This window comes from Thunnus thynnus, chromosome 15 (assembly GCF_963924715.1).
Source record: "Thunnus thynnus chromosome 15, fThuThy2.1, whole genome shotgun sequence".
Lineage (NCBI taxonomy): Eukaryota > Metazoa > Chordata > Actinopteri > Scombriformes > Scombridae > Thunnus > Thunnus thynnus.
The window spans coordinates 2402261-2416869 of NC_089531.1; the positions used below are offsets into that span (position 1 = coordinate 2402261).

General features: G+C 35.9%; 1 protein-coding gene and 1 long non-coding RNA gene across 3 annotated transcripts in view; both read right to left on the reverse strand.

Annotated features, from left to right (window-relative positions):
* Positions 1 to 11291, reverse strand: part of LOC137198160 (uncharacterized) — a 37425-nt gene extending 26134 nt beyond the window's left edge. Inside the window, exons 1-4 of one of the 2 annotated variants that reach the window (XM_067611829.1) lie at positions 11163 to 11291; positions 9058 to 9333; positions 7425 to 7673; positions 5413 to 5448 (exon numbers count right to left, since the gene is read on the reverse strand). In XM_067611829.1, the coding sequence (XP_067467930.1) occupies positions 5413 to 5448; positions 7425 to 7673; positions 9058 to 9333; positions 11163 to 11223 (622 nt within the window). In that variant the 5' untranslated portion in view covers positions 11224 to 11291. Of the gene's footprint in view, positions 1 to 5412; positions 5449 to 7424; positions 7674 to 9057; positions 9334 to 10494; positions 10699 to 11162 lie in introns of those variants that run through there. The other variant, XR_010931593.1, reaches the window with a different exon arrangement.
* On the reverse strand, positions 632 to 2736 carry LOC137198131 (uncharacterized). Its single transcript, XR_010931585.1, has 2 exons — positions 2638 to 2736; positions 632 to 1074 (listed from the first exon to the last, which is right to left on the reverse strand). It is a non-coding gene; the product is annotated as an uncharacterized lncRNA (long non-coding RNA).
* Positions 11292 to 14609: the final 3318 nt, after the last annotated feature.

Genomic DNA, 14609 nt, shown 5'->3' on the forward strand with positions numbered 1-14609 from the left:
ATTATTACCAAATAAATAAATGATAAACACCAGCGAAGGGAATTTTTCACGTAAATATTGACAACCCAAACCTTGTTCCTATTAGACAAAGAAATGTAGGTTTAATTATATCACACAGTTCATTCACTTATTCACTTTTCATGTATTTAAAGATTTTAATAGAGTGAATCTAAAAGAGAACCTAAAATAATGTAAACATGTATGTACACTAGGGGTGCACGATTCAGGAAATCTCACGATTCGATTCACAATCGATTCGCGAATCAAAATCAGTTTTCAATTCAATACAATAGATTTGATTCTAGATTGATGTTTTGAATTCCTCTTTCCATTTGACTGCAGCAGACAGTCTGTCAAAGGCAAAAAAAAGTTTCGGAAATGCAAAAATGACACATACAAGTCATTTTAAAGGTTTGCAGCAAGTTGCTTTATTTCTAAATACTGAAATGTCCATATATAAGCTGTCATGACATTGCAGCTACATATTCTCTTCCCTTGCTGCATGCGTAAATGCAAAGTAACAGTATGTCAACATCACTACAATAATAAATGTAATTCTTTTTAAAGTATATTCAATTATCATATTTAGCTGTAATATGGCTACTGTGATGATTTAAAAATACAGGATAAAGAGACTTAATACATTTTTAATAGTTATAACTATTAAAAATCTCAAAAGTCAATGCATGTCAAGCTGCTTCACACTTCTGTTTTAATGATATTCATATTTTCACACACTATTGATGTTTCCCAATATTTACATAATGATGCATACAGTAAAACCAAAAGCAGCAGGAACATGACAATGAGTTGTGAGCTGCATGTTTGTGTATGAGAGATGTTGTCAATATAAATTTAGCCCAAAGCTCATAGTTTAGTCAACGTGAAAGAGAGAAAGAGACTGTTTAGCTGTGCGGGTTGTTCACCACCTCTGTCAACCAGACCTGTTTCCTGTCAGACTGTATGAGGATGAACACTGTTGACAGGTTGGTTTTTACCGCTCTTGTTTCTGTGTGATGGAGGATCAGAGATGATTTTCTGTTTCTGCTGTGTGTTGCTTCTGTATCTGTTGCGCTACAATGGAGAGAAGGTAAACATAGAGATGATTAAAGATATTTTCAATTCACTTCTGTTGCACCTTCATCAATCAGCATCACACATTTAAAAGAGTGCATTATGTTTATGTTAATGGTTACAGTAATGAGGAACATTTGTCACAGCTTTGTCTGTTAATTATGAGGATATCTCAACTACTTCTTTGATTTTAAAGATATGTGGTAGAAAGTTGGGCCTTGGGACAATGAATGTGAGAAAGAACCAATTATAGCAATAGCACCATCATGTGGCCGTTCTGAGGCACTTCACATTTTGGCTCATGATTCCTGAAATGTTAAGTGGAGAAGCTGAATTATTTTTCATGGTTAAAAAAATAAAACCTATAAATATAGACCACTGTTGGGACTACATGTGGACCACATGTTTCAAGACTCCAAGAAACCTGAGCCCTGGGGGTTCACACCCAAAGTGTGAAGCTCCACCCATGGATCCAGGTTATCAAAACTAGAGACTCCCCTCTTATCTCTCTCTTTCTCCTCCAGTCACCAGGTGACTGCAGCCATCTTGCCATTCCCCCCCCCCCCCCCCCCCCCCCCCCACCACCACACACACACACACACACACACACACACACACACACATACACACTCACACTTGTATATAGGTACACTTAGCTAGATTAGTATTGTGTGTTTTGCTCTTTTACCTGTTTGTTAAATAAATGCTTTTGTATATACCTGTTGTCTGTTTTAATATTGCACAAGAATGAGTTTTGCCAACCTCTGCTCTGCAAAGAACTCCAAAATCCTTCAACCTTAACTAGCTATTGATATGGTAATTTTGTTTATAGTTATTAACTTAGTTTTTAATCAAGGTTCCAAATTGATAGATTAGTACACTTTGAGACTGAATTGGCTATCTTTTTCCCTGACTCCTGGGTGGTGCCCCTTATTATTAATTTTATTATTAATTTTATAATATATTAATTGATTTTAATAATTAATAATTATCTTTAATAATCATTAATAATTGCTGATAGCCAAACTTGTAGCCACGGCCCAACACCACACACATTTACACCCAGACAGAGTTTCACTACTCACATCTGATCAATTTGAATCAAAGCTGATACATATAATATTTGAATGAGACTGAAAAAAAAGTTATTATGACCATTTTCTATAATTTAAGTAAGTGTGACAGATCTGACATAAACTGCTATGACTCATAAATTAAAATTTAGATGACATGTGCACATTTCAACTTTGAACCATCCTGGTTCATTTCACCACATTTCACCAATAAGTGGCGCTACAGGAACATAATTAATTAAAATGGCCGTCACTCAATATTTATTTGTCTGATTCAGCCAAACTTCTGCTCAGTTCATCTTTGTACAAATCTCTGAGCTACTATAATGTCTGTGAGTGTTTGCTAGTTGATATCCAGTTATTTCTGCTGTTATAAGTAAAATCTGAAAATATCGAGTCTTTCTTGAGTTTAAAATATCATCTGACTGTAATTTTTAAAACAATATTTGCTGCTCAACATTTTCATATCCACAACTTTCAGGTCATTCACCTCTTCTCCAGGTAGTGACGGTGATGCTGATCATCAGGATTAAATAAAGTATTATGATCACCACACGAACAGGCATCTGCCACAGGTAAGGAGAGGCTGGAAGACAAGGAAACGTTCACAATCACTAATTAGTTTCTTCCATTTTAATCTTAGTGAATATTACTGTAAATCTAGTGTCTTTTCCACATGCTCTGAATACATATCTTCATCTTTGAATTCATGTTTTCACATCTTGGTTGTAAGCTCTGATGTACACCTGTTACGACTTTGTTTCATCATGTGATCATACCTGTGTTTGTGTGTGCAGGTGTAGTTGAAGGTGTCTTTTTATCTTCTGTGTGGGATCGTTCAAATCAAGGTTGTAGGTTTGTTTTTAACTTTGGTGGGACATTTTTTGTCGGACGGCCAAAACAGTTGTGTATGTGCACTTGGTCTCCATCTCTTTTCCTGCTCATATGTACACGTCACACACAGAAAGAGCCTGACTCTGCAAAATGTTTACTTTACTGAATATGCATTTGATGACCTGCCTGAAACCAAACTTGTATCATGAGTTTTTATTGATATAAATCTGAAACCAAAATTAATATTTAAAATTAATGTTTAATAGACCGTCACAGTAAATGTTACAAAAATAAATGTATTACAGCCTGTAGTTGATGTGTTAATGTGTTTGAATGATCTGTTGTAAAGTTTTCTAACCTCACTTCTGCAGCTCTACTTTTATAATTCAACATTTAGATCTGGTTCATTTTATTCATTTACTTGTTCATTTTCTATTTGGGTTTATTGACTTATTTATTGCAGTCATACCTGTGTTTGCAGCTGGTGGTGATGTTGTAGAAGTTGTTGTAGGTAATGTTTTTTTTTTATCTTCTGTGCAGAATAGAGAAAATATATATTACAGGGCAGAAAATGTATTTTACTACAGCTAACTGTTTACAGAATGTCACAAAATGATTCAGTTTTTGAAAAAGGAACAACGTTTCTTTAATATTTGTGCTGAGTCAGCAACAGTTCAAGTTCTCACAACAAAATCCATCTGAATGTTGAGCATGTTGTGTGCTCGACTTCCTACATTGAAACTGTAGTTTCACTTGAACACAGTGTTAAAACTTTCCCAGGCTCTTATATCTGTATCTGTTTGTTTAATTACTGCATTTAAAGTGTTTTCTGCTTTTTGTTCCTCTTTGAGTTCTTGTCTCTGGGCTCTCAGATCAATAAAAGCTTTTAATCAGTTTAACAATTCAACATTTAGATCTGTTTCATTTTACTCATTTTCTTTTCAGGTTTCTTTATGTGACTTATTTATTGCAGTCATACCTGTGTTTTCAGCAGATGTAGGTGATGTTGATCCTTCATCATCATCTGTGCAGAATAGAGAAAATATATATTACAAGGCAGAAAATGTATTTTACTACAGCTAACTGTTTACAGAATGTCACAAAATAATTCACAGTTTTTGAAAAAGTAACAACACTACTTTAATATTTGTGCTCAGTCAGCAACAGTTCAAGTTCTCACAGCAAAATCCACCTGAATGTTGAGCATGTTGTGTGCTCGACTTCCTACATTGAAACTGCAGTTTCACTTGAACACAGTGTTAAAACTTTCCCAGGCTCTTATATCTCTGCTACTACTAATTTACTAGTTTTAATAAATCAGGTTGCACCATTAACTGTTAGAAATGTTTTATCTAGTGAACATTTCATGTGTAAATCGATAGCAAGGAAACATCTGTAGTACCATCTAATAGCTGTGAAGTGTGAGGGGCCGCTGGTTCCACAAGTGTTTTTCTGGTTTTCAAAGTTTTCTTTAAACGATCTCCTCGATGTTACTGAACATAGAAACTCAGGACTCTCCTGGATAAATGAATGATCCTACAGGTTTATATTCTGACCAGCAGTTTACAGTATTTACACTTAGTTTCTCAGAAATCATGTTTTGTCTGTGATTTTGGTGGACGGCTAAGAATACTACAATACCCATGAGCCTCAGCTGCTGTTGCTATGGAGAAGAAGCCTTTGGCTCTGTGGATTGTAAAATCAATTTGTCAACACTGTAATCTTTGGCTTCTGCCTGCTGTTAGCAGTGCACATGAGTGGATTTTAAGCTCAGTGATTGGCTGTTTCTTGCAGAAATGCACTTTGGGAGTCGTAGTTAATTTCTACCTTGAAATATTTATGTACACAGTCGACTTTTTATCTTTAATTGTTCATCTTTTTTCTGGTGATTTAACCATCCAAGCGGTAGAAATGCTCAGTGTAACATTATCTGTGAGAAAAATGAACAGAATTTTTACCTCCGGAACCAGGAACGCCAAAAATATCTCCTCTAATTTTGCAACTCTATGAGAAACAGCCAACTATGTAAACAGGAAGTGACTATAGCATCATGAGCTGTAACATAACTTCCAACAATAACAGTTTTAGGAGCCAAAAGATAAAATAAACTGAACTGCGAATCCTTTTTCAATGTAGGTGTGACACAACAAAAACCACCTGAATGTTGAGCATGTTGTGTGCTCGACTTCCAACATTGAAACTATAGTTTTACTTGAACACAGTGTTAAAACTTTCCCAGGTTCTTATATCTGTATACGTTTGTCTCATAACTGCATTTAAAGTTTTTAATCAATTTAACATTTTAGCGTTTCCATTTGGGTATGCCAAATGGGCAAAAATTCCAAAAAAAAGGGCGGATGTTAAGAGGCTGTTTCATTTTACTCATTTTCTTTTCAGGTTTCTTGATGTGACTTATTTATTGCAGTCATACCTGTGTTTTCATCAGATGTTGGTCCTTCATCATGATCTGTGCAGAATAGAGAAAATATATATTACAGGGCAGAAAATGTATTTTACTACAGCTAACTGTTTACAGAATGTCACAAAATGATTCAGTTTTTGAAAAAGTAACAACACTACTTTAATATTTGTGCTGAGTCAGCAACAGTTCAAGTTCTCACAACAAAATCCATCTGAATGTTGAGCATGTTGTGTGTCACATCTTGCCCGGACTTAAGGTGTTTTTTTTGGTCTTATGTTGTGTTCTGTGGGGCCTCCTGGTTTTGCACGTTTGTTTAGTCCCTCGGTTCATCACTGCATCACTGGTTTGTTGGGTTGTGTGCTTGGGTTTGTGTTTGTGGTTGGTTTTGGATGGGTTGGTGTAGATGGCGTTGGGTTTGTTTTCTGGGTTTTTGTTCTGTTTCCCTTGTGTGTTCATGTACTCCTCCACACCTGCCCTGCATTTGGACTCATTAGCCCTGCCCTGCTGTCTTCCCCACACCTGCCCTGTGTTAGCCTCGTCAGCCCTGCCCCGCTCCCTGTGTGTCCTCAGCCAATCAGCTCCCTGTATGTTCATTCCCCTCTCGAGTTCTCCACCCATCTCCCCACCTGCACCTCATCTCCTTGTTAGTTCAGTTTCTTTAAGTTCTGGTTTTCTGTTCAGTCTTTGTTGGATTGTTTTGTGTTGTTCCTTCTGCGAGTTCTGTTCAGCCCTGTTTACCTGTCCGTGACCGAGTTTTTTTTCATCATATCTGCATTCCGGCCTCTGCATTTGGGTCCACTCCTGTATCTCCTGTTCCCTGACAGTTGTGTGCTCGACTTCCTACATTGAAACTGTAGTTTCACTTGAACAGTGTTAAAACTTTCCCAGGCTCTTATATCTGTATCTGTTTGTTCAATTACTGCATTTAAAGTGTTTTCTGCCGCTTTGTTCGTTTAGATCGATCACCCTTAATCAGTTTAATTTAAAATTTAGATCTGTTTTTAACTTATTCTCTCCCTCCTCTGTTTTCTTAGTTTTTGGTGGTGCAGTTGTTGTTATTGTTGTTGTTGGTGGTGATGTCCTGTTTTCTTCTTTGTGAGATGGAGGAAATAGATACAACAGAGCAGCAAAATACATTTTACCACAGAAAGTTATGAAATCATTCATCAGTATTGAAACAGGAAATAGGTGATGGCCAGTTTTGTGGTGAGTTATCAAGCAGAGCAAATGTTCTCATGACTTAAACCACTTGAATGTTGAGGATATTGTTTCTGTTTAATTTGAAGCAGCATTAAAGTTTCTCTCTTATGTGAACTGATCATATTTGTTATTGTTCAGCCTTGTGCGTCGTTATATTTCTGCATATCACTCTGTAACACCAGGCTAGCTGTTTCCTTCTGTTTCCAGTCTTTATGCTAAGCTAAGCTAACCGGCTGCTGGCTATAGCTTCATGTTTAATGGACAGATATGAATGTGGTATCGATCTAAGTGGTGGTACCAGTTTTTCCTTTCATTTGTCACCCGTCTGTATTCTACATATACAGAATATACGTTGCCTGTAATAAGTTTTCACCTCTCTTGGAATTTTACATGTCTTTTCACACCCATCAATAGAAAATACTCTTATGTGTCAAAGTAGAAACAGATCTCTACAAAGTGATCTAAATTAATCACAAATATAAATACATCATCTGTTTTATTTGTAAAATATAGATCTGGAAAGACACTTGTAACTATCACATTCAAATAAATGTAGTGGAGTAAAAAGTACAATATTCTCCTCTGAGATCTAGCGGACAGGAAGTAGAAAGTAACATCAAATGGTTCCTAAAAACTGTATTTAAGTAAATGTACTTAGTTACATTCCACCACTGGTTGATCTTCTCTTCTAACTCTCAGTAAGAAAGTTAAACATGTTAATAAATTTACCAAAATGTCAGATTATTCCTTTAAATAACTTCTTCTCTGTGCTTTACCTGCCTTCATATTTTTGTGTGTGTCTTTGAGTTCTTGTGTCTCACCTCTCTCAGACTGATCACCTTTGATCACGTTTAGATACGCAGCTGGTTTTCCATCACAGTAGTACAGTCCAGAGTCACCAGGCTGCACGTCTGGTATATTCAGATACTTGTCAACAGCTGAAACATGACGACTGATTTGTTGTTGTTTTCCATCAATCTCTCTGGTCCATGTTGGAACATGTGACCCTCCAACATCAGGACATGTCAGAGTGACGTTGGACTTCTCTGCAATACTGACTGTTGTTGTTCCTGTGAGCAACAAACATTAAGTTAGTAAAAACCAAGATTCATGTTTTATAACATGCCATCATAAACACATGTATTCATGATAAAGTCAGTGACACATGGAAGAGTTTTGTTCCAAAACAAGATTTTCTTTGATAAACTAACTTCTGTTTCTACACAAAGTGGAGAATTGTTACAGTCACTAAAAGTTCTCTTACTCTATTGATACCTAACTTAAAGCTGCACTAATATATTGGCTGATATCAGCTTATCAGACTGTTTGTGTCGGCCACTAATTAACAGAAACATCAGTACAGAAATATGACAGATAAATAAAGGTTTGAGGTCATTTAGAAACAGTTTCTGCACTGATGAGTTTATTTTTACGCTGCAAAGTGTCCTGTGCAGAACACACTGTGATCACACTTTGAAGTGATGCTTATTGAAAATGTTATAATCTTAAACCAGCAGTCAGGTGTCCATATGAACAGTGAAAGAGGTTTTCCTCGCTGTAATCATTCCTCCTGTTCATACTGGATATTAAAAGATCCTTCAAATGTGCTTTCAATGGAAGTGATGGAGGCCAAAATCCACAGTGTGTCCACACAGTCATTTAAAAGTCTGTGTGAAGCTTCTATTCAGCTTCAGCAGTCTGAGTTAGTCATATCAAGTGGATATCTGACACATTTACAGCTTCATATTAGCTTTAGATAAACTTTAAATACATTTTTGCACAGAAGGAGGACTGTGGATTTTGTCCTCCATCACTTCCATTGTAAGGTCATTATGAAGGGATCTTCTAATGGTCAGTATGAACAGGAGGAATGATTACAGCAAGAACTGTTGGTTATAAGTTCCTAAATGAGGTTTTAGAGAGAAGGACTTAATTCAGGTGTTTGTTTCCTGTGTGACTCTACATGAACAAGACGAACTGTTCCTTTAAAAGGAAAAGAACAATAGAAATGACGTATTAGAGAACTTTAAAAAGATATTTTTCTTCACTGACCATAAAAATCTGTTTATTAATTTACCACAAACAAAGTAAAGCACATCACATAAAAAAATCAAATAAAATGACGAACGTATAAAAATACACAGAAATATTTAAGTAACTACAGTAACAAGAAGTTAATGTTATAAATTAATTCGGCCTCTATTCTTAACAGTCAGTGTGAAATTAAAACCTGGTTTTGAGTTATGAAAGTAATAAGTAATGATGATGTTATTTCTTACAATATATTTGTTATTGAAGTTAAAACCACATTTACCTTTGAAATGCATCATTTCATTAATATGTCAATGTATGTATTTAATCACAGTTTAGAAAATGAAAAGTGAAGCACAGAGACGAGACTTTGAAACAGGAAGAAACAGGAAGCAGAACAACTTTGACAGAGTTTGATGTTACCTGATGGGATCACCGTCAGTTCCACAGCTGCTTCATTATTACACAAGTATTTCCCAGAGTCTGAGACAGCAATTCTAAAGATGAACAGTGACTTATCTGCTGTTGCACTGTATCGTTTGTGGGGGTCATTTAATCTTTGCTCTCTGTCACCATCAACTATAAATATGTCAACTGTGTTTCCATTAATCTCTCTGCTCCACGTCACTTTACCCTCGTCAGAGTGAGAACAATGCAGAGAGACATCTTGCTCCTCTTTGACTATTTGATGGATCATTTCTGCAAAAGAAACACAGTTTACAAGAACTAAACATCCATTTTCAGAATGTCAACATTTCTAATATTGCAAAGAGCTGAAAAGTTGTTTTCCATCAGAGTCAGAATCACATTTAACTGTCGAGTGCAAACTGCTAATCATGAAAAACATGAAGACCTTAAAGCATTGCTGCACTTCACTTTTAACTTCTTACTTTACATCATTCACACCATCAGCTAATGTGTGTATGTGTGTGTGTGTGTGTGTGGTGGGGGGGCAGCGGTCACAATGCACTGCAACCTTACATGTGGTTTTGTGTGCGTGCACGTTTGTGCACCACAGTCTTTTGTCACTGTGTGAGTTTGTGGATATTTCAGATCATATATGTAGATTTTAAACACTTGTTTGTACCTTCATGTTAATAGAAACTATCTCTTTTCACCTTCATATTACTATTCATTCTCTTTTTACTATCAGTATTAATATTTGTTTATATGTTTATTTATATGGTTGTAGTGTATGTTATATATAATATAATATGTATGTACAGAATATATATATATATATATATATATATATATATATATATATATATATATATATATATATATATATATATATATATATATATATATATATATATATATATATATATATATATATATATATATATATATATATATATATAAAATAACATTTTTATTTTTGATTTCCTTTTCATCTTTATTACTATTTTTATCTTTAATCTTAGCAGATATAAGCTAATCTAGGAGGGCCTAAACTGCATTTCACTGCACATTGTATTGTTTGTTTTGTGTACGTGACCAATAAACAACTTTGAACTTGATTTATTCAAATACATGAATATGACAATGAACCTGAACGTGTTTCAACAAATCACTAAAATCTCTATAAAATACTTTATACATCAGCTAAATTCACTGTATGGAGAAACTGACCTTTACCTTCAGACTACGATATGAACAATATGTAAAATACTGGAAACAATGGACAACATACTTTATATGTAAAAAGTAAAAGTAAGTAAATGTATTTGTACAGCAAGTGCTTTACAAGCGCGTAATACAACATACAAAAAAGAAAGTAATCATAGCAGGTGAAGTGACCACCCAAGTCACGTGATTAAACAGTGCAAAACTGAAAAACACAATAAAACCATAAAATGCTGACCTGGTGCTTACAGGTTACCCTGCCTGTCTAAACGAGTTTGTCTTTAGCTGCTTTTTAAATGAATCCACAGAGTCAGCAGACTGTGAGGGAGCAGGCAGAGCGTTACATAGTTTAGATGCTACGACTTCAAAAACTCGATCACCTCGAGTCTTAAGGCGTTTGTGTGAGACAGACAGCAAGCCTGACTGTGCAAAGCTCTGTAAGTAAGAATGAGAATCTTAAACGGGATCCTAAATGTGACAGAGGCAACCTTTACTGGAGCAACAACCAGAACCTCCGTCTCATCAGCACTGAGCTGTAACAACTTTTCTGCCGTCCAGTCTCTAATAGCGTTCAGACAGTCGAGGAGCCTGGGAGTGTAGATACAGGCCTCTAGTTCTCTGGCAAAGCAGGAACTAAGTTAGATTTCTTTAATATGGGCTGGATAGTAGCAGCTTAAAATAGGACAGGAAACATCCCAAAGACAAGGAAGAATTAACAATAGCTTAATTAATTAATTAATTAATTATCAATACTTCCTATAAGATGTATCATGCTGCACTCTTTTAGCCTGAAAACACCAGTAAAAATAAAGAGTTGCACCACATTCATCACTCACTCTATGACATGAACAAACATGAACATTATTATTAAAGCTGATGAAAAAGAGTAAAGTTCTTACCTGCTGTCACATTACAGCCCAGAACTAAAGCTAACAGGCAGCTGCAGATGTTCATCCTCATCCTCCAACAGACTGAACCACAATGAACAGAGACAGTTTCTATCTGATAGAGGAACAGGAACTCAGTGTATACGTGTGTTCCTCTGACTTTAAAGGCTGCACCCTCACTTCTTAAATATCTTTCTTTCTCTTTCTTTGTGGTTAATGAACACTGATGAGGAAACTCAAGTGTGAACAGTGTGATCATGTTTCACACGGACAGTTCCAGGACATGAAAGTAACTCAAATGACTTTATTACATATTAGTTATTATTGTTTTTAAACTGAGACTGAGAGATTTTAAAGTTTTACTAGCTGATTTTTTTTTTTTTTGTGTGTGTGTGTGTGTGTGTGTGTGTGTGTAGTGGTTGTTTTGTGTGAATGAACTGTCTTCTTGTGATCTTGTATGTATGTAATTTGTTCTCAGGTCTCTTGCTGAAGAGATTTTGGTCTTAACGTGATTTCCTGAACAGATAAAGATGAACTAACTAACAAATTAGATTCACAGATCTTTTAAAAAAAATGTAATTCATTTGTTTGCAGATTCATTATTTTTAATTTTAGAAAAGTGACGATTTGATTTGTACACAAAGACATTCACATATTATAAAAACACACTTTTACCTACATACAATATGTTCCAACACTGTCTCATAAATTACCTTCATGTACGACTAAATAACAGCAAATACAAAATTGATCTGATGAATCTATGTCCAATATTTACTCTCTTTTAGCTTTGGTTATTTCTCCTTGAACTCCTGAGAACAATATCTGGCTCTTTATCTCATCACCATTGAAAGACTAACGAGCAGGTCAAAGAAACTCAGACTAATCAACTTAAAATCATCGACAGACAGGTGATCTGTGGGAAATGCAGTTAGAAACAGTGACTGATGTTGAACTAAAAAAACAAAAATAGATCACATTTTTAAAAAGAAATTCAACAACCAAAGAAAAGAAACTGAACGAGAGCTGCCAAAGAAAGAAGAAAGCAAACCACCACATTTTGGTTGAACATAGTTTGAGACTATATTTAGGCTTTGAGGTCTAACCACACACAGACACTAAGGTCACACTCTCATGATGGTGAACAGTGGGAAAGACATTCAACTGTGTAGTGTTGGCTGGAAACAGGTTTGTCATTCTTCTAAAATAGCTGAAAGACGCTAAAAGTGTCAGATCAAAGCAGTAAAACAGATGATGTTCACACTTACCGTATTTTCTCTAATAGTGCCCTTTATTTACCTCAACTGCAGAGGGTACCAGGCCTTTATTGGAAGCAGGCTTACATTAGAGAGAGGCCTTTATTCCTAATTCCCTCTGTTTGATAAGTATATTTGCTCATATTGTAGTGCGAAGCCTCCCTGTTTTCTGATCTGCTTCCGTTTGCTCTGTTAAATTTTTGTTACTGCATTATGCTATTAATAAAATTAAAAGCTTTCACTTCCCAATTTTTATTGTGAAACATTACACAAACATTTCAATATAACTTGTGTGAAGTATGACCAGTCAAGTACGGGAGGGGAAATATGGCCAGTGTCAGTTGAAAACTAAACAAATCTGAGGTAACGTTATGCTGGCGGTCGGGTCACTAATGCCAAATACAGACACACTGATGGTGTTTTCACAATATCACAGAAAAACTGCTTTTGTGTGCATCTTCATCATTGTGTTTGTGGTTTGTTGCGACGGCTCTGCGCAGGTGCACTTATGAGTCCTACATAAGTTTATTAGTAATCGGTGCACAATAATAGAAATGGGGAAGGATGTGGAACTCTAGTCATTGGTGTGTAGTGCAGAGTTGGGTGGAGAGTATGTGTGAAGTGTGACATCATGCAAAGGAAAAACAAACAACAACAAGTCTGCACAATCCTCTGAATTTATTCTACTGTATTCAGAAATTTCCAGATCTGCATCAAAATGCACAAAGTGAAAGAAAATGATGCTGAGCAGCTGATGGTGACTGATGATTGTTTGGAGAAAAGTTCACTTCTGTCCAGGAATATTAGAGCTCAGTTTGTACAAGGATGAATTGTGCAATCTGTCATGTAGCTGTAGCATCACCCATAGAGGAAATGCCATCAACTACACTACTGCTACACAAACATATTTAAATGGCTTTAATGGCTCAGTGATCATGACTCAGACTTACTGAAAGTTTGCACAATTACTGAGGTGTTTTCCACAAGTATTGAATGTAATTCAGATGCATTTTAATACATTTTATATTATTCATACATCTTGTTTTATATAACAAACTGGCAGATGAAGGCTTCTCAAATCACTCGGAAAGAAAGGGAATAATTGGATGTGTTTCCCAAAATGTTGATCTATTATAAATAACAAAAAATCAATAATTCTAATGCATTTTCACGTTATATACAGCATTTATAGACATGTCATTTTAAACTTCAGACAGTTGTCCTCCAGGTGCTGAAGGCAGTGGTCACAAGAAAGGAGCATCTGGAAGATAAGTGAACATAATCACAACCTCATCAGTCGTCAAGTACAAAGATGTGCAGAGTGAAAAACAAGATTCATGTCTTATAATTCATTATTATCTGCTGTCATGCATTCAGGATAAAGTCAGTGGCTGAGTGAAGAGTTGAGGGAAAACCCAGCTCAGGAATAACAAAGGAATAAGAGGGTAATATCTTGTGAACTACAGGGTAATACAGGTAATACAATTATGCACTTTGATGACAAAGGGCATATAATATAACAGAGTAATATGCCAAAGATAATGACGTAAACATTCTGTTTTGATCCTCATGTCAATCTGTGGTAGATAAAAAACATGTTGCAAACTGAAAGCTGCCAAACTTAACATGAATGAAAGGTGTTTTGTGATTTTGGAGACTGTGTGCCCTGCATCTGCATCTGCGTCTGCGTCTGCATCTGCATCTGCATCTGCATCTGCATCTGCATCTGCGTCTGCGATAAGAGCTGGTCTGAGCAGGATTTATCGCAAACGTAATTTTATGCCAAAATAAGCACCAAAACTGCACTGCGTCAGCTAATAAACACAGTCTCAGCTGCTGCTCTCCTCCCACGTCGGCTGAAGCAGCTCCTTTGGTGTCCAGAAATGACCAAACAGGGACAGACGCAAAAAATAGACTTATGTCTGATGAAAACTGCATAAAGACTGCGTTTACCTGCCGCTGGGCTTGTGCCGACGGGAAAATAGGGACCTCAGTATAATTACCATGAATCAGGGCTGGAAAATGAACGAACACATTTCCTCCAAATTCTATAATTATACTCCTTTAGAGACTAAACATTAAAGTTATTACCTGGAAACATTGGTGGTAATTTCTGCATAATAATCACTAATCAGTGATGTAAAATGCTGAATTACCAGTTTCTACTTCATTTTGTGGTTCTGCTACGGAGCCTCTTAACATC